We start from the raw sequence: 27,608 nt of genomic DNA on the forward strand, positions 1-27,608 counted from the left end.
TCCTCTGGATGGAGAGGGGGCATCCAAACAAAGAAATCCAACACAGGATAGTGTGAGAGACAGCTTGTGATTGTATGTGTGTGCATGTGTGTGTGTCAGGAGAGGAATTGGTGGCGATCCCTCGCTCTCCCTCCCGCTCGTTCGCTCGCTCGCTCGCTCGCTCGCTCGCTCACTCGGTCACTCTGTTATGGATGCGCCAGGGCAGCGCTAGGTGAAGCGGACACCAAACACTGCAATCGTCCGGCTGGCCTCGGCTCTCTGGTAAGACAATAGCACAGGCTATGGAAACAGAGCGTGACGTCAGCACTGTGGGAAAGACAGCATGCTGGGAGGGGGGGATGAAGCAGGAAAGCAGGCCAATAATGGGGGGATTTCTACTTTGGCCAGAAATGCATCACATGCACACAGACACACAAACCCCAAAGACGGCATATCTTCCACCAAATCACACTCAGACATAAACAGATACAAACAACCAAGGAAGAACGGACACTTTAAAATACAACCGAACGAGAGCCGACAAAGTAGACTGTGTGGGGTGTTCAATTCATCTGTACAAAATAAACATATGTCGAAAAGTGCTCCACCATACGCGGATACTTAGAGATTAATGTATGGAATAACCCTTTTAATTCATAACTTTAAATGTCAAGCACAGATCTCAGAACCAGTCATCCTCACTCAATAGCCTTATTAGATGAACAGTGTATTATAAATGGAATTTAATCCAACATCTCGACACGTTACATATTTGAAACTCTGAGCTTTTAGTTCAGTCTTCGGCGTCACATCAAGTGTGCAGTCCAGCAAGGTATGCTCAGTGCTGCACTGTCTTGACCAATCAGAGAGTGAGATCTGGAGACTGGGGGTGGTGGTGGCTGGGGTTGCACTGAAGAGTGGGGAGGGGGCATTTTCATGGCTCTCACTTGCTCTCATTATTACTGTCTCTTTGCTGCCTCTCTCCTCCAGTTTTAAGCTGCACTACAGAGCCTGCTTCTACATTCATACAAATGCCACATTAATCACTCTGGGGTGTTCTGGAAACTGCCGTGAAGGGGGATGGACAGAGATCCTGCCAGGTGTCATGTGTCAGCTGCGGCTCAAACCCCAGCTGAAAGCCGCCATTAATCAGGAGACCTACACTTGCTTAAGGACTGTAAGAACGAACACCCCTGAACACAATTCAATCACATGTAACTACTTTTTCAGGCCTTGACCAGTGCTCAAATGAAAAACCACGCAGGATTTTGAGACGTCACTCTGACAAATGCAGCAAAAATAAATTTAGTTCAGCAGTGAGGCACAAAGCCCATCTGAAAACGTGCTGGATATTTATGTCACAAGGTATTCACTTTCCACACAGAAAGAGCACATGCTGAAAATTCATGAACTACTTATGTGAGATAATGTCATTTTGATGGAGACAATCACCACATAGGCAAGCATCGCCTTTGTGTTGCTAGGCAACAGCAAATAAGTAGAAAACGAGTGCCAGAGAAGAAACGAAGGGACGATCAGTCCTCATTAAATGTGGTGCGGCGAAACCGAGTGCACTCCACCGTGAATAATCGCACGGGAGTCGATCAGAAGGCTCTAGGTTTTTGGCTGAGCGAAGAATCGAGTAGCAATGGAAGCTCGAGCTTAACGGCAGCTGGATGATCCCCAGAGATTTGGCACCTGGGAACTCCAGTCATGGTTCCTCCACCCTTCATTATTGCTTTTCTACTTTTGCTTTACATCTTCTATTTGCATACCATACCCCAGGCTAGTAAGTTAATTGAAGACGTTACTGTTTTGGCTAAATTAAAAGGTTGTATAAACTGGGAAACTTCAGTTTCCACATTAAGACCAGAAATTTCAACCTTAACCTCACACCTACTGCTCTCCCTGCAAAAAAAAAAAAAAAAAAAAAAAACAAATATCTAAAAAGAAGCTGCATTTATTCTGTTAGCAGACACTTTTTACATGAAAGCCACTTGCCTGCTATTTACCTGACGCACTGATCACAAGTGATTTACACTGTTATACACACTGCGCTGAACTCCGTACAACGACCCATCAATACAACAGAGCCATGTAACACACATCCTACGGGCAGTTTTAGAGTCATAATTCATGTAAGACACGTGTCGAACCAACGTCCAATCGCATAGTCCAAGTGTTGTGAGACACCAGAGCCGCCCACTGCACCACTGTGCTGCCCAGTAGTACTTCATAATGGTGTGTACCTTGCTTTTCCTGACAGTGGTAAAGTAAGAAGACAAGGGCACAGCAATTTACAGTGTTTCTCATCTCCCTGGACAAGGGTAATGGTCCTTTTATTTTCTTTATCTAGCCGGATTATACGGCTGCAAAGCCAGGACCGGGACCGCTTCCACAGATTAAAGCATTAAATCTCACTGCCAGACGGTTTCTCATTTCCCTGCTCTCTTTGCAAGGTTCGCCCTCTGCCCAGGCAATGTATGCTGAGTAGCTTACAAGTGAGAAGCTTTTTATTCCACATGCACGAAGACATGATGTGTACATCCATTTCCAGAGAGGAAGTCTACTCCAAAACTGGAGGTGCCGCTGATGGTGCATCATCAACACCGTAGGAAATGTACCATAAAACACAGCCCAAAACTTGCAAAATCAGCTGGGACAAATGCATTGTGGTGTTTAATTTGGATAGGCATACTTTTGTAACACCAATGATATTTGCTAAATTACAGCCCCCATAAGATGACAATAATAATGAAGGAATTAGACAGAGAATCAAAACTCTAATTTTGGCTCTGGCTGACGCACACGTGCACATGCCGTCGATGATTTTATGCTTTATGTCCGAGATAAGGAGGAAATATGCTAGATCACGATTACAAGACCGATTCACCAAGTAACGAACACTTATTCACATTCTGTAAAAAAATACACTTGTCCTACAAAGCGACTCAAGAAGCTCTTGAATCTTAAAAACCAATTTACAAAGACAGAATCCAGAATCTTAATGTGGATAAGAAGATTGATAGGAGGGAAATTAGTTAACAAAGCGCAGAGGTCATGATAAGACTCAAGACTGAAAGAGACCAGCAGTAGCCTATTAATGGTTCTTTCAGACACAGGGAGATGAATATGGTGCACAAAGCCAGGTACTAAAAGCTTCATTACCCACATGTGACCTTTGATTAAACACAACATTGGTCATGTGACTCATTGAGACCCAGCCTTTTCACTTTGCCGCCACCTCCTGGTCACATTCGGAATGGTAAGTGCTTCATAAGGGCCCTGTCTCAGTCATCGCTTACGGCACGTCAGGGTCACGATGGTCCACAGTCATTCGCAGAAGCATAAGCACTAGGCTATGCACGGCACTCCCATCCCATCGCAGCGTAGCCATACCCGGAAACATGTTCACACAATATGGGCAATTTACAGTCAAAAACTCACCTGAAACACGTCAAGACTGTGGGAGGAAACTTGAACACTTGGAGGTTTAGGTAGAACGACATATAGGATCGGATCTATATCCAGCTGAACAGCACAGGCCCTATGAGGTCCCCATGCTACATCGCTGTGCCACCCCTGGTATTCACTCGAACATAAATCACACACAACTCAGAATGGGGTACTCTGACTTTTGACCTACCTGAGCTCCTCTCAAAGCCCGACAAAGCCAACCTCTCTGCTATGACATCATATATGTGACAAGTAACTATCCCAGCCTATCAATCCCTACATAAGCCTAAGGGACAAATTGGTGTTGTTTATAGTGGCTCGAATTCCTCATCCACTAGCAGCAGCCACAAAGGCACTTCCAACTACCTCTGGGAATCCAGACTGGATAAGAGCAGAGGAGAACATGCAACATCAGCTTCAGCAGGACATGCTGAGCACCCAACATGACTGCCATTCCTGAGGTGTGGGGTTTGGAAGGTGTCTAGCAGCTTGATTTAGCCTGCAGGAAGGTCAAGTCCTTTCCCATGTGACACCAAGAACACAGTCTGCACATAACAACAGTGATTCCATGGAGAAAATAGTAGGAGGCAAGAATAGAGAAAGAAAACGGAGGCATGCAGCCCCGTTTATGGATTTTAAAAAACCTGTAACTGGAAAGTTCATAACGTGAGGAGCCCGTGCACAAAGAAATCTGGGAAAGGATGGTCGAAATCAGCTGTTTCAGTAGTGAAATCTTGTTACCATGCATCCATCCAATTTCAATAACCACTTGTCCTGAGCAGGGTCACGGTAAACCGGAGCTTATCCCAGAATAACTGGGCAAAATGCTGAGGTAGGACACATCATGGACGGGATGCCATTCCACTGTAGGGTTGCCTCATACACACTAAGGTCAATTTGAAGTCACCAGTTCACTTGAACTGCTTGTCTTTGGACTATGAGAGGAAAAAAATACGGGGAAACCCATGCAAAAACAAGGAGAGAACAAGCAAACTCGACACAGACTGAGAAGAGATCAGACCCACTGTCTCTCACACCACCCAGGCATTGTGAGGCAGCAGCACTACCGGCTGCACCACTGTGCCGCCCTTTCTTGTCTTATATATATTAAATATGCATTACTTTAATTGTAAAACAACTATCATAATTAAAGCCTCCTTAGGTTCCACATTTGCCCTCGGCACTCACCGGTCCTCCAAAGATGCAGCCTGCGGTCATCACTGTCACGTGATGCTAAGGGAAATGGTTCAAGGTGAGCGAGCGGTCATTTTTGTTAAATGGTGTAATCTGAAAGAGGGAGCAAAGAAATACTCTAAGAGAGTATGGGCCTCTGTCAAGGGGCACCACGTTTCTGCTAGGGGGCGTGGGGGTGGGTGTGGGTGTGGGTGCTTAGGGAGCTGGTTCTACTCCCCAAGGTTCTGGGCTCTGTGCGCAGGCTCTACACATCATGCTCAGGTTACCTCTGCTCCGCAGCTGCTAAATAAAGTCCCTCCTCCTGTCCTTCTGGGGTGGCTGCCAGGTTCAAACGCACACAGGGCCTGACGCACAAACAAGGCATGGCTTGAAGAGTATGACTGCTGCTGAGTGAGAGAGTGGGAGAGGTCGCCGAACCCAAGGTTATTCTACAACGGACAAAAAGAAGCTGCACCGCATTTTACAGCTCACAAGATGTTCAACTCAGCATATTATGTTCCTCATCTGAATGTTGAAATGGCAACATGCTACTGAAAAAGAATGCCTTCCTAGGTCCGCTGACAGTACGCGAGGTCGACATGTTAGCAGAAAGCATGCAGGTGTAGGTGGTGTGTTCAGTATGAGCAGTGCCTCTCCAGATAATATCTGTTAATGTCAGAGCTGGAGAGGGCGGAGATGTGATGGTTCTCTTCTGTCCGAAGTTCCTACAGAACACACGGAGGGACAACTTGTCACCTGTCGCTCATGGCCTCATCACTAAGTAGAGGAAGTTCAAATGATCTTTACATATAAATTGGATTCTCATATTACAAACGCTCGAGTTACAAATTTTCAAAGACAGTATCATCTTTGTTCGTTTATATTTAAATGGATATTCTTCACCTTCTTTTTAAAAAAGCGCTTGTTGCAGAGCTAGAGTCACCTGCGATTCCGTATTCCAATGTTAACTAGCAGTAAAGGCCCCAAAACCAAATATCAGGGTGGAACCGCTTTCATTTAACTCATATCCAACTTTTAGTGCTGTAAGGCTGAGTTTCACTCAACTCATACTCAAATTTTTACTTACTTGTCTCTTGTTTCTGAGTGCTGGTGGTCAATAACAAGACAAAGGTTGAACATGTTATAGGATAAATTGGGCCACAATTTGCATTAAATATGTATTTGTGGAGGCAATGTATTTTTTATTTTCAGTGATTCATTTTGAATTTCAACGTAGTTCGATGTTAAAAATGTTATATTTATCAAAGCCATATCCCAGACTTTTACAGAACCTACAGAGAGAATAAGAGGTTCTGACAGACTTAGCGGTACATCTCTATTATTTACACTTTTAATTGTAAAGATAATAAAACAAACTGAACCTAGTCAGATGCCGACAAAGGACGCCTGCAATTTCAAAATAATAAATGATAATAAAAGAGCCGAGAAATGGGCTAGCATCCCATCTATGGCGTTTCCTGCCTCACACCGTATGTTTCCAAAAAGGGTTCTGGAACACAGCAATGCTACGTAGGAGTTTATGAAAATGGAATAAACAACAAAAAGTCTCAAAACAATTTTTGAATTCATTGTAGTTTTAGCTAAGGTTTTAACAGAAATTATCCTGAGGGACATCTGCATCATTAAACTTTTACTGATTGTGATGTAGTGGTTGTATTTTTGAACAAATAAAATGGACTTCCATTCCCAGTTGTGTTTGTAAGTTCAGGACCTAGTGTGGTGTAATGTGTCTACTTTGATGTCAGCAAATGAAAATACAGAATATGACCACGTACAGGTTCTTTTGTGATTAAATCTTGTTAGCAGCTGTTTCTGTATAAAGTCCATTCCAGTGGAGTCATGATGCTGGTAAAAGGATTGTGGCTTTTAGTGTCAACTTGTATCCAGGTAAAGAAATACAGTTACTATGTTAGATTATGATTATGTTACTGCTATGAATTATATTCTGTTAATATCTTACTTAAGGATCCATCACAATTCAAAAGCACTGTGTCACTAATGATGGAGGAAAGAAGAACCACCTGCCAAAAAGCCTTACTGAATGTAAGAAACGTGATAGTCTGTTCAAAAGGTTCACTTTTCCTCCTTTGCAGGGATGATCAGACCATAAGGCCACAAGGATGTCATTGTTACACTGTGTAATCAGCGTTTGCCAACGCAGTCAGAAAAAACCTTAACAGGTTTCAAGCACTGATGCCAAAGTGCAAATGTATCACTTCCTGAACAAAAGCTTCATTCTTCACTCTGGTGAGTCACCATGATTTTCTGGAAACAGAGAAAACAGTTAAAGGATACTTTCCCTGGGGGTGGGGTTTGGGGATGCAGGAGCCACATGAAAAATGAGCTCCACAGGGTCACAGAGAGGACCATATCTGAGGTGGTGTGACCAGGTGTAGGTTGATGAACTAACTGACTGCTGACTGAACTCAAAGGTGTGCAATGTGTGCAAAGATGCGTTTCAGGTGAACTGGTAAATCTAAACTGCCCTTAGTTTATGGCTGAGTGAGTAAGATTTTGTGTTAAATAACTGCTGTGTGTGTGGATAGATAATTTACAGCAGTTAATCTAGTGTATCTAAGATTTAAAGCCAGCTTAGTTAAAGGTTTTGGCTAACCCTACATTAACATTTAGTCTTTTAACTGGCACTTTTTTGCAAGAAGACTTACATCGATTTATCTGTTTATACAGATAGGCCATCTCTCTTATGGTCTCCTGTTGGTCCCAATCCAGATTTCTTCCATTTGTCAAGTAGGGCCCCAGAAATGGTCCTCTAAAGTGCTTTTGGATATATGGTTTTTATTCGGAGATCAATCACTGGTGAATTTCAACCTTCTAAAAAGTAATTCTGACCAACCCAACATGGACTTCTATAAATGTCTACAACTACACAGTTTTATTGCTGCCCTAGAAAAAAAGAAAAGATGATGATCATTACACCAAACATCTCCAGGGGCTTGATTTCTACATTATTTACCATTTTATCAAGCGCTGGTACTAGTTCTTTGAATGCTCTGAGGGAGACTTGGGAACAGGTGTTTGACGTGTCTTTTAGTGATTATGAATGGTCATATGTACATATAAGTGCTAAAGTCTTACCTGCCAGCACTTCTCTTTGCGTCCAGGAACAAAATATTAAATCCACAGGATGTTCCTGGTGACATCACAGCTGTACTTCAAGTACAATGCAACTATCCCACAAACACACACTCTCTGTCCCAAGCAGAGTTGCAACGAACTGGACCTTAACCTGGCAACACAGGGCACAGGGTTGGAGGAAGAGGGGAAACACCCAGGACGGGACGCCAGTCCATCGCAAAGCACCCCAAGCGGGACTTGAACCCCAGACCCACCGGAGAGCAGGACCCGGTCCAACCCACTGCGCCACCGCGTCCCCCTATTTTTTATTTATTTATTTATTTATTTATTTATAGTTTGGGACAGCTCCAGCAGGTCTCTGCATTCCATAAAGCAGCGGCCCTTGATCATGGTGACATGGGACCAATGCAAGTTCGACATTTCATCGCTGTTTCCTTAACAGCTCCTTTTTGCATGAACTGTGAGGACCAAACCCAAAAAGAGTTTACTATAGTCTGACAGAAAGCAGACCTACCACAGCAGACCATCCTAGCAGTGCAACACTAATACGGATGACGGCTGCTGACTGCAGTCCAAGAGTGGATTACTCCCCCGTCTCAGACCGAAATAATTACTTACTCCTAATTCCTTGGACCACAGGTCAAATGGCAAGCTGATTATAGTTACAAATGACAGCTATAAAACAGCTAAACACCTCTAACACTGGATTTACTTTGTCCCTCTTTAAAACAGATTAGCACTTAACATTTCTTGGAATAAAACAGCCTCCTGCATATCTGTAAAGCTGTAATCTGCCATTAACTTCTACATGTAACCAGCGAAAAATAGAAGGCCACTCAACGCTGAACTTTGCTCAAATCTCAAGGGTGCATTATATTTGTGTTGGAGGATCGCTGCTGCAGTTCATTGTGTTCCATCTAAGTTAATTTGTTTGCTCCCTCTACACCCTGGCACACATTCTCATCATGTAATTCTGCACACAAATCAAAGTAATCTCATCTCGATTATTTTATCTATTTATTTATGTGGTTTTTCAGAGTGCTCCAAAATCCGACACAGACTCTTCGCCACCTTCTCATCCCGCTACTCTGCCCTCCTCTCTCACTGCCAATGATTTCACCTTGTTTTTCAGAGACAAAGTCAACTCCATCATGGACAAGTTTTCGGCATCCACCTGCCCCGATCACGTTGGACCTGCATGTGAAGTCACGTTCTCCACATTTAATCCTCTGTCAGAAAATGAAATGTCCGACCTCCTGCTGTCACACAGAACCACCACCTGTTCCCTTGATCCAGTCCTTTCGCCGTTCCTACAGGACATTTCCCCATAACTTACCTCTTATCTCCCAAGATAATCAACTCCTCACTCTCCTCTGGCAGCTATCCACCTCCTTTCAGAACTGCATAATTTCACTGCTGTTAAAGAAAATCCTTCCCTGGATTCAGACTCAGTCAACAACTATAGGCCTCTCTTTTCAGCCAAAAAACTCTGGAATGGGCAATCTGTGATCAACTATCTGCATTCCTCACCCAAGATGATCTCCTTGACAGGTATCAGACTGGATTCAAAGCTGGAAATTCTGCCAAGACAGTTCTCCTGGCAGTGTCACATGCTCTCCAGTTAGCTAGAGCGGCTTCCCTCTCCTCGGTCTTCATCCTCCTCGATCTGTCTGCAGCATTTGACATTATAAACCACCAGATTCTACATGGACAACTCAGGATCAAAGGAACTACACTGAAATGGTTTAAGTCCTACCGATCAAGTAGATCCGACTAAGTCATCTGGTGGGGCTCCTGATCATCCCTCTGCCTCTCCCAGCTGGCATCCCATGGGGCTTGGTACTGGGCCCTCTGCTCTTCTCAGTCTACACCCCTTCCCTCGGTCATGTCATTGCCTTCCACCACTGCTACACCAACGATACCCTGCTCTTCCTTTCCTTTCTGCTCGGAGTTATAGACATTTCCTCGTGCATCACCGCCTGATTCTCGGACATCTCTGCTTTGATGTGTGATCACCACCTACAACTCAACCTCTCCAAAGCAGAGATCATTCACCTCCCAACTGGTCCGTCCGTCAAGAACTCCATCAAAATGGATAAGTCACTCAATTTGCCTACCTCAGTGGCTAAGAATCTGAGAGTAATGACTGACTCAAGTCTGTCTTTCTGTCAACACACTGAAGCCACAACCTGGCCCTGCAGATAAATCCTACATAACATCTGTACGATTCCCCCCCAGTCTCACAACAAAGTCTACGCAACTCTTGGTCCAGACCATGGTGATATCCTACTGTAACTCTGCCGTGACTGATCTTCCAGTCTCTGCCATCAAACTTCTCCAGCTTATACAGAACGCCACTGCATGTGTCGTGCTTGACTTGGGCGCTCCCATGTATCACCCCTCCTTGTCTCTCTGCACTGGCTTCCAATAACCGCCCGGACAATAATGACACTAACCTCCTCTTAAAAAAGTATTTCTAATACTGAAACCCCATAACCAAGTGTTGTGGAAGTTAGAGGAGGAAGTTACACAGTCCATTATGCAAAACAGCTCACACCCCTTCCAGGAGATGATCACCACGAGGTCTTTTGGTCATCGAATCATTTGGTTATAGTGCACACACAGGTGGTACTTTTGGGGTCCTTCTTACCTACGGCCATCTGACCCCAAAATGCCAATGAAGGGCCTGGGGGGAGGAGAGGGGGCACTGAAAGTCACTGGTTCATTTTTCATACTTATTTATTGTCCTTGTCGGTATAGCTGCCCTTCGTTGTTATGTGTCACGTTGAGCTGCTGCGTGTGAGTTCCCCGCAGGGACTAAGAAAGCATGATCCCATCCCATTCCGTCATGGCCCGTCCGAGAAAATACAAAGCAGAGCAAGTTGGCTGACGAAGCTCACTGTTAACCGTCAGTAAAAGAAAGAACAGCGCAGTGTCTTCCTGACTGCCACACCGCACACACCGCAAGGACAAAAAAAAAAAAAAGAAAAAAAAAACCAATTACGCACATTACTCGCGGTGCACATTGTAAGATTATACAGCGCATGATTTGAGTTCACAGTAAAACACAATGACACTGGACTTGCAGGCAGGACGCTGAGTGAGTGAGTGACTGAGGAAATGAACGATAACGGTACGAGCAAAAAAACGGCTTCTTGCGAGGCGACTTCTTGGAAGAAGCTGTTTTTTTTTTTGCCACTGAGGCGAAGCTGAACGCTGTTTCTCGCACTTGTTGGAAAGAAAACTCGCTGTAGCCCGGCTCCCACCTGCGCGCACCTTCAACACCGTCACGGCGACGGACCAACGGTGTCCCGTTTCCACCCGCGTCGGGGGACCGAGTCTTTGCGGACTCGGCTCCACAAACTCCTAAAGCTGTATATTCATACTACAGCGAAGGGGAATCGTCCGCAGCGGTGTGTGAAACTCCTCTTTCGAACACTGCAACAGACCTCTTTGCTCTGTCCGCTTTTTCTTTTTTTTTTTTTACTGTCAAATTAAACCGCGTCTCCATGAAGTCGGGCATCTAGTTATTTCGAATGCTAATATGAGGTACATTTTTAAAACAGCCGCGCCAGACTTTAAAACAAGAACTCGTGTGTGTGTCTGTATAATATGCATTGTCTGCTAGAAATTCAATTGTTTGGAAATACTGTACTCTATTTACACACACTGGTGGAAAAACGGGTCAGCCTGAAGCCTTAGACTAGATCAAAGGTTCGCAGCCAATATGTGAATGGCATTAGGGAAAAAGCTGTTTATTATAGCTATTTGTTGTTTTCTGGAGCTCCTCTCGACCTCTGTCCTGGAGGGAGGCTCTGTGTGTGTGTTTAGTTCTCCTTCGACCTGCAAAACACTTGTTACACTTACTTGGTGCTGCTGAAGAAATTTAGTAGCTTCTTTCACAACTTACTTCTTTGCACGGAGAATGGAAAGCTACACTGCTGCACGACCAAAGCGAAAGTGCATCAAGGCTGGCAAAGAGGGCAGGCTGTGGGAAGTATGTAGCCAAAAAAATACCTGGCTGAAAGAGCTACACATCATGGACAACGTGTTGAAAGAAGACTGACTTTGACATTCCTATACATCCTGACAAGAAGGGTAAAACAGTAGTGGGAGAACAGATTTAAGTGCCTTGTTGTATTACCCGACTGCACATGATAAATACACACCCACATTCGTGATGCTCGAGGAAGACCGAGGGCCACTGCTGGACCACACTCTGTTCCCTTCTGCCAAACAAATCCTCACCCAAAAAAAGAACTACTTACTGTTCAATAGAGCACTTTGGAAGGTAAAGTTAACATTCACTGAGGAAAAACTAGTCAATTCAGAATAAGTCGCAGATGAACACGTTAAAAAAAAAAAAAAAAAAAAAAAAAAAGGTATGGATGGAGTCATTTACAACTCAAATAGAAAATCTGTCTTTTAATGCAACATAATTGAGATTGTATTACAGTTCATGTAGAGGAAATAAATCACCAAACCGTCAGACAGTTTTAATACAGATATATATTACAATGTGCCTCAGTATTATACAGTAATATCCATTTCAATAAAAATGAGAATGTGTGGCCATTTAATACAATTCTTGCTGCAAGTTGTTAAATATTTGCACTTTCAGAAGCTCTGCATTTTGTTCAGATTAGCAATTAATGACTTAATTAAGCTTTTCTTTGCTTCATTCTCTCCGTGGCTGCTTGCATGATCATGTTACATCACAGTGTAAACCTGCAACTTGCCCAGAGTGAGCAGTTATCAATGGTGTCTTTTTAATCTGACAGAGGGAGGGCACATCCACATAGGGAGATGAAGGGCAGGTGCACAGCAAGTGTGACCTCCGGTGGGGAATGGACAAGACAGCGAGCCAACACAATCAGAGCTCATTCTTATGTCTAAGGAATAAACTGTATCTCAGAGGATTCCTATTTTTGTTCTTAAAGTTGTTTATCCTACACTACAGAGTTTTGTTAAAATATTTTTATTTTTATGGGAATTTAAGTTTTTTTTCTCATGATCAACTGATAAAGGTCTTACCAGCACAGTTGTGTGCCACAATAAACGTTGCGCATGAAAGCAGTTGAAAAACAACAAGGTGTATCATTTTCTTGAGCAACACTGTCTAAAACAGATAGCTGTGAATAGGTGTTCCATGAATACCTGTATAAAATTCTGAATATAAAGTCAAATTTCAACTGAGGCCAACCTTTTTAAATCAATTTAACTTTACACAAGGACAAAGGGACCGATCCATCATGCAATAAGCTTGGGAGAGGGTGGCTTAAGCATTCTGCATCTCCTTCCCAATCTTGTAACTCAGAATCTTGTTCCAATCGATCTTGGTACGGGTGACAGGAAGCTGTCGGCGTAAGGCTTTGAAAGTAGTATCTGACATGGCCTGGTAATTCTCATTAATGGCAGTCTGAAAGAAAATATAAAGCTGTGTAAACAGACCCCACTGCAAGATTCTTCAGCTTAAAGTACTAGTGAAACAATGCTTATACAAAAAAAAAAAAAAAAAAAAAAAAAAAGGTACTTCTGTGAGAATTGTTTTCTAGTTTTCTAAATGTACCTGGTAGTCATTCTCTGCAGCCTCCATGATCTTGATGAATTCCTTTGCAGTTTGAGCTTCATTCTATTAGAAGGGAGAAAATCTTGTATATTAAAAACTTAGATATGAAGACGCAAATCTCCAATCAACAAAAACCAATTGTTTCAAATACCTTTAAACATTTAATTACAAACCTTCAAAGGTGTTAATACAATTCACAGTTTTACATAAGTTGCCTTAAGACTGAGAACCTGAGAGGATTTGACTTTTCACCCCACTCACCTAGGACAAAAAACTGAAAACCAACTTGTTCTCAGTCCTTGCTCCGATGTGTTGAAACAAACTTCCTGTCCCTCTGAACTGCAGACTCTCTTCTAGCATTCTGCTTACTCTCTTCAAGGAGTGCCTCAAAAATTCTATTTTTGACCCATTTCCCTCCCAAGCTCCAGACAGGTTTATAAGTTAGTCCTTCACAATTTGCATGTAATTGACATCACTTCTACGGGTAGCTACTTGAATGCGTTCGCTGTGAAAAGGTGCTACCAAACGAGAAAGCCGAATTTTAAGAATTACACTTTTGTGTCCAAGGTCTGTTGTGTTATGCACTTTCAGTAATTTTTTGTGCAGTGCTTTGGAGAAAAGCACGTGCCAAAATGCATAAATTTCAATATAAGCCGTGTCTTTATTCACAAAAGATAATTTTCAAAACTTCTGCATAAACAAAAGGACTAATTAAAAAGAATTTCAGAAGCCATTGGTCCACCTTCATGTAGCTTCATTTTATATCAATGACAGATGTATTGCAGACCTTTGTACAGAATCAGAACAATCTTGGTTCAATGGTCAAAGTATTAGTTTGCAAATTTAAAATTAAGATGGTTTCTGAATATCATCTTAAGACTTTTCACCAGGCTGTCTGTCTAAAGGGAAGAACTTGACCAATACTGACTAACACTGAAGTTTTCTCTATGCAGTCATTTGAGCAAAGCAGATGTCGTCATGTTGTGTGATTGTTCTGTTTCAATCTGAGTGAAGACTACTCAAAGTAAATCACACACATGGCTTGACAATTCTAAAAGCTGATACAGGCAGCATGATCAGAACTAATTATTAAAAATGAGACCTGGAAAGACCACTGACCCCAAAACTCTGAGCGTGTTCCTGTAAGTGTGAAGATTCTTTTAGAAATAAGCAATTTAACAACTTATTTTAGGAAGGTGTACAATGTACTCACTGAAATGGTCATAGGTTCCTGAACTTCTTTGTGGCTCACAAGCTGAACGTTACCATCTTCATAGTAGTGAACCTGCAATTCAGAAAAAAGAAAGATAAGTCTGCAGCTTTCATTTCCTTGCCAGCTGAACTCTTACAATGTGCAGTAGTTTTGCAGCAACTTGCTCAAAATACACCCCCCAACACAGGTCAAAACACTTACAACCATATATAAGTAAAGCTTATCTACAAAGCAGCACTGCTCCAGAGCTGTGAACAGAGCACATTAACACAGACATGGTAGGTGCCCTCATGCCAGTACCTGGATTTTCATGATCCCTGCCACTTGGGTGGAAGAAGGGGTGACAGTGAACTTCCATTCTGACCTCCAGCGACCGTTCCTTTATGCAAAAACAGGGCAAAGGAAACATTCTGAAAAAAGTCTAATAAGTCTAATCGAGATTTAGTTGTTCTCTATTCACATGTATACCGAATTCCCTTGGGAAAGTGGTGGAGGCATTAAAATTCAGCAGTATTTATCCACATCCTCCCCATCACCCTTTGATCTGAAAGGCACCGTTATGTATTTGGAGGAGTGGACATTGTCAGAAAGGGCTTGGCACAGTGGAGGAAAGTGTCTGCTAAATGAATTGAAATAAATGTAAACACTGCAAAAAGAATTAGTCCCACTAGTGATAAATATTATTATTGCTGTTAGTGATGCTGGCAATATTGAAAGACTGACAATAGTGTGCCTAGGCTGTGTGGAGACCCCCACTCTCTGAAAGCCATCATGCTCAAAGCAATACAGAATGCAGGGAGGAAAGGGGGGGGGGAGAAACATACCAGAAGTTTTTTGGCTGAAACTGGTGGCACTCAATACACACAATGATGGTTTGATGTCCGTCAATAGTTTTTCCATAAATCTAGAGAACAGAATATATTTTTATTCTCATTGAAAGTTTAATTAAAAAAAAAAAAAAAACTGACAGTAGTAAAGCAAAGCAAATATGTGCTTCAAATGTATGGAAAAAAAGCAGGTTATTAAATAATTTATGCAGAACTTTACTAATTTTTAGTACAGTAAAAATGGACTAAAATGTTCCAGCTTCCTGGCAAGGGATGGAAGAATTTTGATGGTCCTCGTTTTGGCTCATTACTTAACTAGGGGCAGAGTTGGCATTTTTCTTCCAATGTGCCATACAGTAGAATTATACAACATGTATAACAGTACATGTATAGAACTGGATGTTTTTATGAAAGCAATGCAGGATGATGTACTTTCCTCAAGCTGCTTTATTGACTGTTACAACTGACCCCCTGAATCACATGTTGGTCTGCTGGCCTGGTCACAGTGTCTGAGATAGAGATAAAGGCTTTGCACTCACGGTGCAGACCCCACTGGGGTAGTGCTCCTTCACGTAGTTGCGCACAGCTGCGTCTACAGCATTTCTCCAGCTCTCTACGCTGCTCTCCACATCGTGAGGACGAGGGTCGCTGGCTTCCTTTCGCAGGTGATCAAACTTAAAGGAGATCTTGTTCTTGGGGTCTAGGACTCTGCCTCCACCCAGGTCACCATGTTCTGTGATTAAGACCTAGGAAGGGGGACACTTTTTTCAGACTACAGATGGACCAGTCTGAAGACATCTGTTCAGTTTACTAAATCATGGCATTCAATAACTACATATAACTTTCACTAATTCTCATCTTTCATAACAAGCTTTCTTTAAACATTGACATTAACCAACTACTACAACTGCAGTACAATACACTGAGGTTCTGATCTGAACTAGCCATTTTAATTTTCAGGACTAGTTTTAACAATTTAATGTTTATTTAACATTGTAAGCTATTACCTGTTCCTCATACCCATCAATTTTCACTGGAGTAAACTGGTCCAAATTGTACTGTGCAAAAGCACTAAGGAGAAAGAACAGATAGGCCATGTTATAATTCTGATTAAAAAGAATAAGACATTTTACAATCCACTTTGATGATATTAAAAAAGACAAGAAACTCATGTTAAGTTTGAAACAGAATCCATCATATGCTTGCCTGTATTCTCACTGAGCTCCTAAAAAAACAGAATAAATGAAAACTTACTGTGCTGCACCTTCTCTGAGCAGATTGTCATTATTAAGCAGCAGTCTCACATCTGAAAAACAGGAACAGGCAGAACATCATGAGAGGATGAATAAATCGGTTAGCCACCAGCTGCAGGAAAGCAGGAGGGTACAGAACACAGCAACATCCGAGCCATGAGAATGACAAGAAGTTCCCTTGCAGTGGTGGTGGAGAATAACCATATAGCTAAAATGCAAAGAGGAACCATGGAGTAAATAAGAAGTCTGAAAGCTTCTAAGCAATTTCTAAACTTTGTTATTATTCTGTTATTTTTGTATTACAATACTTATTTTCATTGAGCTCTTGGGGTAAGTACTGCATACTCTTCAAAGTCATGGACGGTAAGGTTCTTTGTCAGATACCCTCAAATGTCATTAAAACTAAATGTGAGAAATGACTGGCTGATTTTTGGTGTGCAGCTGGCAAATGCATTCACACACGGGATTCTCTGTCAGCACTGCACTGGGAACAAAAATTCCTTCAATTCCTTTTCTCTTCTTGCACTCACAATATACATACATGAGTCTCAAAGTTTCATTATTAATACAAAGACAAGTATTGTGAAATTATACAAAGAATGCTTATTTGGAAGCATTTATCCAAAACTGACAGCATCCCTAAGCCCACAAATAAGAAAAATTCTAATAGACACGATCTGTGAAAGCACCACTTATTGCCTGGAACACTGACCACAATGAGGCCTTTATTAATTACTGCTTATACCCCTGAAAAAAGAATCTCTTCAGACAAATTTGTTCTCAGCAGTGGGAAGAGATTCTTGTGGTAAAAATCATATAATAGGACCATCCAGAGAACATGAACTGGATTTTATTTTCCTTTGTCCATGTCCCTGGCCCTCTCCCTTCAAACCACACACACTTCATGAGACAGAACTGATTTGAGTGATTAAGCAGCATGATACATAGTCAGCTGGCCCAGTTTAGATCTTTAAGGGAGAGAGTCTGGTATTTCAGCAGCTATCTGTCACTGAGAGCAACCAGGGCTCTTGGTCCTTTCCCAAAAGGCAACTGCTCGAAGGACTTTCTTCTCTTAATCCACAGTGCAGAGCACCGCTTGGGGGCCCATGCAGCTCACCCTATGACCTTCTGACCTTCTCCAACACTACTGAACAAATGTGCATCATGGGTACCATAAACTGTGAAACGTACCATTGAAAACTTCATTGAATTCTCCAGGTGGAGCATGGATGATGAAGTTTGCAGCAATGCGCACCTGCAACAGCAAAGTAAATGTGTTAAAGTGCAAAAAGTATTAATACAACACACCAATAATACATTTTAATGATAACCCTTTTTTGCAAGGAAACTACATATCCATTGAAACATTTTAACATTCCGAATGCTTTATATATGAGAAATTAAATCAAGAAAAGGCCAGAGGGTAGTGGAGTAGTCAGAGTGATCACTTTCTGCTCAAAGGTCCCAGGTTTGGATCCTGCTCCAGGTGTAGGACCTGAGCATAGTACTTACCCAGAACTGATACAGCAAAAAAAAAAAAAAAAAAAAAACCTAATAGCCAGAAATGAAAGACCTGTATAAATGGGTAAATAATTTAAGTAGTGGAGTGCACAAATCTAACGTAAGTCACTTTGGAGAAAACTATCAGCTTAAAGAAAGAACATGGAGATTCAGGATTCAATTTCAATATGAGGCTGAAACCAAAAGAAACAGTGTATGTCAACTGCTGCACTATGTGGGTTTTTAATTCATTTAGAATGGGAAGTCACTGTTCCTGTTAAAACAGCAATAAGACACAGTCATCAGAATCGAAAAGAAAAACACAAGCTTCTTTTAACATCTTATTCCACACAGCAGCTGTCTCAGTTTCAGTGCATGCAGTAATCCGTCATCCTCAATAAGAGTGAAAAGGCCCGTTTGCCAGAACCTATGGATGCCCTCAAAAGACTCTCAGGCAAGCACCGCTCTGCGCTGAAGGGTCTCAACCGCATTCGCACACACAGCTGTGCACACCCAACTTCCTGTTACTGGATGTGCACGAAGCTGCACAGAGCAGGAACGGCCCACTCCCTCCCTGCGCAACTCATGACCATAAAAGGGCAAGAGAATGCTGCTGAGGAGTTGGGAGGTGGCAGCCCTCAGTTTGAGCCTGAACGCACACTGCATACAGGTAGACACCTCCTGTTGGGGGACCCACTTTTCACACTGCCTTTTCTGATTTCAGTCTGCAAGCTTAATGCATCTGCTCACCAGGACTGCGAATCCCCATGGGCTACAGTACACAGGGCGCAGCAGGGGAAATATGTACATGTGCATCATGAAACCAGGACCCTGGGAACCCAGTTGACATTTTATCACAACTCCTTTTTTTGTGTGCTTTCAAGCTGGTCCGCTTGGCTACCCTCATGTGACCTATACTTGTTCAACCATTTTCTCACACACTTCCAGGGATACCGTCAGAGGTGTGAGATTTTATGTTGATATGTTTCTCCAAGCAGCTCTTAAATTATCTACAAGGAACATGGCCTCTACCTAGTTACCTAATATGTTCAGGATGCTTTTGAAAGAACACAAACATTCTGAGCAACAAATACGATCAGAGTAAACGCACTCCTTTGGAAACAACACTGAATAACAAAGCTGAGCACTGACAGCACACACATCATATATATTTATACACTACAAATTCTGCACTCCAAATCAAGGGCTTTCTCAGCTTGTTCACAATTTATTAAAAAAAATAAACTAATACGAAACTGCGCTCCTTTCCAGCATATTTTTAACTTTTAAGCTTTTGACTAAAAAAGGTTCTGAATAAAATATCCAACTTGGGCTGCTCCATCACAATGTAGAGCTTGCCATCATCAGATGTCATCCACCTGTATTCAAAATAATAAATCTGAAAGCCATTTTGTTGTTTGGATGACAAAGCAATGACTTTCACATCAACATTACAGCTGTTGCTCCAGCAGGAGATGCAGAAACAAAGTTGCCATATTGCCTGGAAGTTCCTCAGGCCACAGTGGAAGCAACCTGCAATGCATCCTGTGCTACTGGTGGCTGTGGTTCACCAAGAATCCAACATAAGGCCATTTAGGCAAAAAGGGCTATGGCCAAGTCAGATGGTGAAATGTGAAAAAGGAAACTATAAGCAAGCATGATGTTTGTTTTTTTTTAAAAAAAATGTATCAGCACTCAATAACTGATAATTACTGTATTTTCTTCCAAAAATAATCAAAAAAAAAAAAAATCACACACACACACACACACACACACACTTTCGGAACCGCTAGTCCCATACGGGGTTGCGGGGAACCGGAGCCTACCCGGTAACACAGGGCGTAAGGCCGTAGGGGGAGGGGACACACCCAAGACGGGGCACTAGTCCATCGCAAGGCACCCCAAGCGGGACTTGAACCCCAAACCCACTGGAGAGCAGGACCTGGTCCAACCCACCGCGCCACCCTCAAAAAAAAAAAAAAAAAAGAATCAAATAGAGCAATTTTCTCACTAAGTTGGCAGAGAGTACTGAACAAAGTTCCTGGGAACAGAACAGTGGTTATAGGTAACTATTAGGATAAACCAGCTGAAGAAATGGGGACAGAAAACTCCCCTTATGAGGCTGGAGAGAAATATACACCTCTTGGGGTCCAAGTACCAGTGGCTGACCACCTCTCCTGGGCATTCTAATGTGGCAACAGAAGACCTGGGTGGAGATGTCTAATACAAAACAGTGGTCTGTCCATCAGGCAGAGGTATAGTCCATTGAAACTAAGGTCTGTATCCAGTCCCATGGTTACTTATCCCATTAGTTGAGGCAGGAAGTCATGGGCTCCCAGCCACAGAACTTAGTGGTTGTTACAGGCAGTTGTCAATTCTCAGCAGCAGGCAAAAAATAATTTACAAGAGAGGCAGATTAAAAAGCACAGTTCTGGCCAGATGTCTTGATTTAGTGTCATTAATAGCCCTAAACAGTGTTGTGTTCACTCTGTGACATTGTACAACCCTGCTCAGTAAAAGCCTGAACACTTGTTTAACTGCAATTTTACATACTGAAAAATTCCCTCTCCATGTTAAGATACTGTCAATCACCTTGACTTTTAAACTGATTTTTTTTAATTAAAATTTTAAGGTCCATCTAGACAACAAAAAACCTAAAAGCAACATTAACCACATAAATATTACTGTCATTCCAAAATGACTGTTTATGGAGGAGAAGTGTTAAACCATTACAGAATTCCCAATGCCACTTCTGTGACCTTAAATGCTTTCCATCTCTGTTAAACATCAGCTAGTTTGATTAGCTGATGAATACCATCTAACAAGAACTACTGCATTTAAAAAGGAGTATAAACTTGCACCAGTATACTGGGAGTAACTTGACATTGCACTACAGTGAGTTCTAGAACGTTTTATTTGCTGCAGGCATTATATAGACCAATGCAAACACATCATACGATAACAAAGACATGGGCAGCAGACACAGCTCTGCTAGGGGCCTGCAGGGAAGGTCATTCCAGCCTTTTTTTATGGGACAACTCTCTCACACAAAGTACACCCAGTGTATAACACAACTGGTTTTATTATGGAAGACTGTACTAATACTAGGAACCTTTAGTTCTGATGTCTCTATTTCAACGCACTACACACGCTGACTTTTTGGTACTGCTTAGTTTCTAACAAGGACACGTTTGAAACCTATATTACTGGTGTTTTTTCCTGCTATGACAAAACACACGAAGTAGATTACTTTCAAACCTCTACAGACATTACATATGTGATGATGCCCTGACAAATATTTAAGAGATAGCTTCAACCACTTGTCAGTATAAAATGGAAATAGTTAACAAGGTGTCTGAAAATGATAATGAAGGACAATAGTTGTCAGCTCAAGCACTGTATGCTTGAGAAAACAAATGGATAAAATACCCTGCAATAGATAAAATAAAATCTGTCTGTAAAACAAAAAGTCCACCAACACAGTTTCGGGGAGAAAATATACATACAATGTTATCAGAAACATTACAACACAAAAAAATATGTGCAGTAATTGGTTCCAATTGTCCAAGAGGGGAAGTAGACTTCTATAATAAAAGCATCAACTGATCATAAACCTACTAAGGTTACAGAAATCAGAGTGAGTAAACTCATCAACAAAACCTGGTTCTCCTGGGCAATACCTCTGAAGTGCCAATTTCTCCCATGGTCTTTTTCCCCAGTACCAAATTCCTGAGAGGGCAAGAACTGACTTTTAACAATAAAACTTGACATGTTACCACAGGAAAGCACACTTCACAACTCCTGACTTAAGGCCTTGGATTTTTCTCAGTGAAAAAGGAGGGGGAAAGTAACAGAGCATATGATTTACTGTTACTTGCTTTGTTGACTTGTGTCATTAAATCTGACAATCTTTCTTGGAGATCAAATGCATTCTTACAGTGTGTAGGCAGCAGCTAATTAATCATGGTGCAATGTCTGAAAGCAGCAATGTGACTAAAGTTAAAAAAAAAAAAAACTAAGATGTGCACATAAAATTAATGCATTTTAGACATATATAAATAGGGATCTTTCACATAAACATGTTTTTTAAAGAACATACTCTTTATTAATATGCATCTTCAAAGACAAATCCCAAGACAGGAACCAAACCACCGCATCTGGCATTTATTTTAATTCCCGGTACACATCTGAGTTACAAACCAAAGAACTAGGCCAAAAACACAAGGCAAGTCTTCACTGCAATAAATGTGGCTATTGGTATCTGATTCTCAGCCTCATGATTGAATCAACTCTAAAGCAGCGATTGCTTGCAACACTCCTCTGCTGATCTGGGGCAAGAATGCTGGCAAAGAATGAGAACGGGGAGTCTTTCCGCACATGCCAGTTCAAGACAAAGGTGTGGCAACAGTGGAGACACAGGGTGGACAGGATCTCTTATCTGTGAGTAATTCAAAGGCTTATGAAAGCCAGGAAGGCATCATTGTTTGACAGTCATGTTCACATTTCTACTAAGTTTAAAAGAAGAACTAAATGTGTTATATGCTTCTGTGAACCCATATTTGAAAGATATCAAATGGCAGAACAACGTTTGAAGGTATATGAATTACCAGAAAGTAGCTTCTAGTACTCTAGACAGCAATAACAAAATCTCCTTCAAGTGTGCATCTAAAAATATCTTTTGCTGAATCACATCAATATCATATTGTTCACAGCTGGTAAGATGGTCTTAGAGACAATGTACTATTTGCACATGTTTCAAATTGAAGTAAATGTATCATTATCAATACTTATTAAACCTACAATACAGGTTCTGGAAATACTGCATACATTACTGGTATTAATTTTGCACTTTCAGAATATGAGAAGTATTCATTTACGTAGAGACCACTTAAATTTTAGTTCTACTTGCCTTACGAACAACGGTTCTTAACATGCTGCAGCCATTCAGTGTTTCTAAGTATCTCTGCATTACTCTGATTCATCTCACATGTATAACATCACTATGCTAGTGTAAAGACCTAACGCAGGGGAAAGAGTAAACCTGCCAATGTCGATTGCTCAGTAGACCAGAAGCACTTCCATTTTACCCGTCAGTGCCACTGCTATTTCGAAACCTCACTGAGGTGGGGCTAGCTGTCAGCTCCATATGGCATTTAGATCGCTGCTCTGAAAGCTGAGTACGTGCTCAAATGCAGGGGGCAGTCTCAAAATGTAAGATACTGGAATGTAATCAGACATCTCCCAATGATAAGTACAGGTCTCCAGTTTCCATCTTGCAGAATTTGTCATTAACATGATGGAAACTGACTACAATTTTCAGGGTGGGAACATTATTATGTGCTTAACAGTTGATGCCTTTTTTTTCCAGCGAGTGTTAATCAACTTTACAATGATTTGCACATTTATACAGAAGAAGAAGAGTACTTTCCCTGTTAATTCAGCTCAGGTAAGTACCTTGATCAATGTGGTGACCGTGATAACAGTCTTCGAACCGGCTTCAGGCTGCAAGATCGAGGTCAGCGACACACAACCAGCTCAGCAGTTAAACGTAGTTCCGTAAGCTGGCACTGTACAGCTAACACTGAGCACATGATGAATATGTTACGGTGAAAACTTTCTGACTCGACCCCACCCAGAGACTCACGAACTCCATTATAAAAAAAAAAAAAAAAAAAAAAAAAAAAAAAAAAGTCCAACACAGAGACAGTGTGGCCCGCAGCGCTGACAGTGACATCGTAACAACGGCCGACGCAGGGCCGTCGCGCGTGTGGGGCGTTAGCTGCACACAGCCACCGACACCAAACATACACAAACACTCTGGGCGCCAAAAAAAAAAAACCACAAATGCGGCGTTTCCTCAACAGGAATGCGGAGAGCCGGCGTCCCAGCTTTCAGCCAGGCGGCGTCGCTGCGTAGAGCGGCTCCTATTTCGGCCCGAGGACCGTACAAGGAGCGGAGCTCCGTCCGAGAGACGGAAGTCGGGCTGAGGCGGCGGAGCTAAAAATAAATAACACAGCGAGCGATGCCACCATCGAGAGCGAGGCCCACTTTACTCACCTACTGCACTTAATACTCGACTACTACATGCACACTTACTTCACGGTCAGTGAAATATGTGTAGTAAAACGTTTCACATTCGAGGTCGCGGTCAAGGAAAGGTTTATTACACTTCGTACCTTCTCTTCATCAGATAGCTGCTCCTCGTGATCCGCCATCTTTCCTTCCGGCAAAACAGCTCAACGAAGGCGCGTCTAACGTCACCGGGAGCGCGGCTTCCCGCGTCGAGGGCGCGCACGCCGCAGAAGAACGACCAATCGCTTTGTCGCTTCGTGAACCTGCGGCCCGAATCTTTGGTTGGTCAAGGCAGCCATCATGCATTTCAGCTGCCAATCAGAGGAGAGGACGATCTTTCGGAAGAACACCTATCGTGCCGATGAGGATGAAATGTGAAAAAAAAAAGTGTATTGAGGGTGTCTGCCATTTTTTTTCCTCAAATGGAGACTATTTTAGATGTATAGTGTGTCATGTTATGCTATTACGTCACGCCGACAATTTCCCACTTTGTTTTCGAAAAGGAACGTATTTTTGTAAATAATTAATAGTTCGTAAGGAAAATAACCTTTCCCTCGATGCACGTTTTACATCCAAATCTCCATCTTATACCGTATATGGTACTGATTTTGGGTTTATTTCTTCGTGATATACAGAAAAACAACCAAAAACCCATTAGAAAAAGTGGCAAGTGTATGCACAGAAACAGTAATATTTCATTGGGCGTGTGGGCTCATAACTACATAATATGCATTGGAAGTCGCTTCGGAGCAAAGCGTCTGCTGAATAAATAAATGTAAATTTCATCAGGTGGCGAAGTATTGCGTTCAAGTTGGTGTGAGTTTTGTGTTCGCTAGATGGCGTTGATGTCTTACTTTAGACAATGCCATTGCCACGAAGCGTAATCGGAGCTCCCTCTGCAGTTCACTTTTAAGCTTAATACCTAAGAAGAGTCGCATCGGGTTCATTTCGATACACAGAAGATGTTTGAAAGCGCCTACCCTTATTTGGTAAATAGACACTTTCCAGGCCATGTTCTTACTAGCCCAAATGCAGTGGGGTTCGAACCACCTTCTTCTCCCAACCCTGATGTTTAATTTCACCGTGTGGACTTTTTAACAGGGTAAAGGTGCGTGAATGTACACTTAATACAGGATGTAAGCATTCCGACAGAACGCGCACCTTCCAGGTTGTGAGGCTCGTACGAGCGAGCGAGCGAAACAAGAGTGCGCTGCCTCTATCCATTGTGTCCTGGAAAAGCCAGGGACGTCGCCTGAAAAAGGGCTGTATCGGTGTATCGCGCTACAACCGCTGCATAAAAGACTTTGTCACACTTCGCGCTTAATTTTATTATCACCGAGTATCACGTGTCTTTGGGGCAGCTGTTCAAAGGAGGCTGTTAGAGATTCGTGGTTAATGTGTCTCCCAGGGCTGTTGAGGAAGGAGCCGGTGAGTCATCCGTGTCACACCCCGGCGCTGCTTTGTGCGCAAAGCGGGCGGCGCAACGAGAGCCGAAGGTTCACGCAGCAAGGCCCCTGAGGCCGGATCACTGCGGGTGCTTCCCGTTCTTTCATCTCTTTCCACTTTCGCCCTCGGGCAACTGTTTCTGTCGCTTGTGCTTATGCCGGTTTCGGCCTTTCTCCTTACTTACTAACCGCTCTCTGTTCAGCGAACAGCACCAGCACCAGTCAAGAATAAAGGCATCGGGGGGTAGAGGACAGCGCATCCTTCTCGCGTCCTTCACGGACACTTGTTATTATGGACATTCCTATTATGGGGGCTTCGACAGTGCGCGCCGCTCGCCCCGCTTTGAATTAATGACACACGGGCTCTTCGGTTGGGTTACACTTGTTCGGATCGTTATCGAATCCCAGGAACAGTAGTCTACATGTGGGTTCTTGGAAGCGACGCCGATCCGGGTCGGGTTTGCACGTGTTCCAGCGTTTTAGCGCTTTCTTTGACTTTATTTCCCTTTCATCTACGCAGAAGGGAAGCGAGACGTTTCCGAAAACAGCGGTAAAAACTGAAAGTGCAAAAGAAATGGAACTGCTCACGGGTAAAGGTTTGTTCAGAGCTGTCTGGTTTTTGAATCGAATCCCACTCCTGTTAGAGTAGCGCTGATCAATTATTGTAGCCTAAATGGATAAATCACTATGAATCTGATGATGTAGCAAGTTGTCCCTTACAAAGACCTCTGTTCAACAGAGGTTAATAATATGATAGTGTTTTGCTTAAGAGAGGGGTGCGGTGGCGCAGTGGGTTGGACCGCAGTCCTGCTCTCCAGTGGGTCTGGGGTTCGAGTCCCGCTTGGGGTGCTTTGCGGCGGACTGGCGTCCCGTCCTGGGTGTGTCCCCTCCCCTTCTGGCCTTACGCCCTGTGTTACCGGGTAGGCTCCGGTTCCCCGTGACCCTGTATGGGATAAGCGGTTCTGAAAATGTGTGTGTGTGTTTTGCTTAAGCTGTCAGAGTTATTGAGATGTAGGGGTGCATATACAACACATTTAAGCAGGGAGTGTCTAAGACTCCTCACTGCACTGCAGTTGGAGATATTTAATTTCTAACTAGTTAATGACAAGACCTTCAGGGTATAGAGACTTGACACATGCAGTCACAATTGGACGTCTACCTCAGTAAAATACTCAGTAATTAATTCGCTGCACACCTGACATGTATCCAATGTGGCTTACAATATTTGACTCATTCCCACTGCAGGGTATTTTTACTGGATTAATTCAGCTTAAGAAACTAGATCAAGGATACAGCAATAAATCAGAGTGGGACTTGAATTGTCAACCTTCAGATTACAAGTCCTTAACTGCCACACCACCTGCTGCCTGCTGAAAAACTTGCCTAAACAGTCCTATTCACTTGCTCACTCACCCTCAATACTTGCTTGTTCAGTGCAGGTCCATGGTGGTCTGGAGCCTATCCCAGCAGCATGAGGCAGGGCGCTCTCTCTCTCTCTCTCTCACATACACATGTACGCACACACACAATCATTCACACTTTCACAGAACACAACTTATCTGAAATGTCATTTGTCAGCATTTTTAATGCATCATTATAGTTGAAATCCTAGCACTACACTTAGTAATCATTAGTACAATCCAATATGATTAGATCCATGTCTTTTAATTAGATTACTTGAAATATTCAGGGGTCAACTGGTTGCTTTAAGACTTTGTAAAGTGTCTGCCTACAGTTTTCTTAACATAGATGCCACATACAAAAGTGTGTTCAAAGCCAGTTAACATTACTGAGACACTATTTAGAGAGCGCAGGTGAGTTAGTGCAATGTTTAGGACTGAGGAGTGGCTTTTAGCACGTTTATCAGAAGTATTAAGTGGAATTTGGGAGCCGGAGGGCAGCACTGGAAATCCCCCATAACCCAAGTCTCCCTCCCAACAGGATTCGCTCCTCTTTTATTAAACTGTGTTGAACAGTACAGGGACGTCTCATATGAAGGAGGAC

At 42.6% G+C, this 27,608-nt stretch overlaps 1 protein-coding gene across 1 annotated transcript; it reads right to left on the reverse strand.

Annotated features, from left to right (window-relative positions):
- Window positions 1-12,122: 12,122 nt before the first annotated feature.
- Window positions 12,123-24,355, reverse strand: LOC108918613 (F-actin-capping protein subunit alpha-2). The gene is made up of 10 exons (XM_018726054.2): window positions 24,264-24,355; window positions 17,779-17,842; window positions 16,589-16,640; window positions 16,342-16,405; window positions 15,874-16,080; window positions 15,332-15,411; window positions 14,808-14,886; window positions 14,508-14,579; window positions 13,295-13,357; window positions 12,123-13,144 (listed from the first exon to the last, which is right to left on the reverse strand). The coding sequence occupies exons 1-10, from the start codon at window positions 24,300-24,302 to the stop codon at window positions 13,004-13,006; spliced, it is 861 nt and encodes a 286-aa protein (XP_018581570.1). The 5' UTR covers window positions 24,303-24,355; the 3' UTR covers window positions 12,123-13,003.
- Between the last annotated feature and the right edge of the window lie 3,253 nt (window positions 24,356-27,608).

This window comes from Scleropages formosus, chromosome 21, assembly GCF_900964775.1.
Source record: "Scleropages formosus chromosome 21, fSclFor1.1, whole genome shotgun sequence".
In the NCBI taxonomy this organism is placed as follows: Eukaryota; Metazoa; Chordata; class Actinopteri; order Osteoglossiformes; family Osteoglossidae; genus Scleropages; species Scleropages formosus.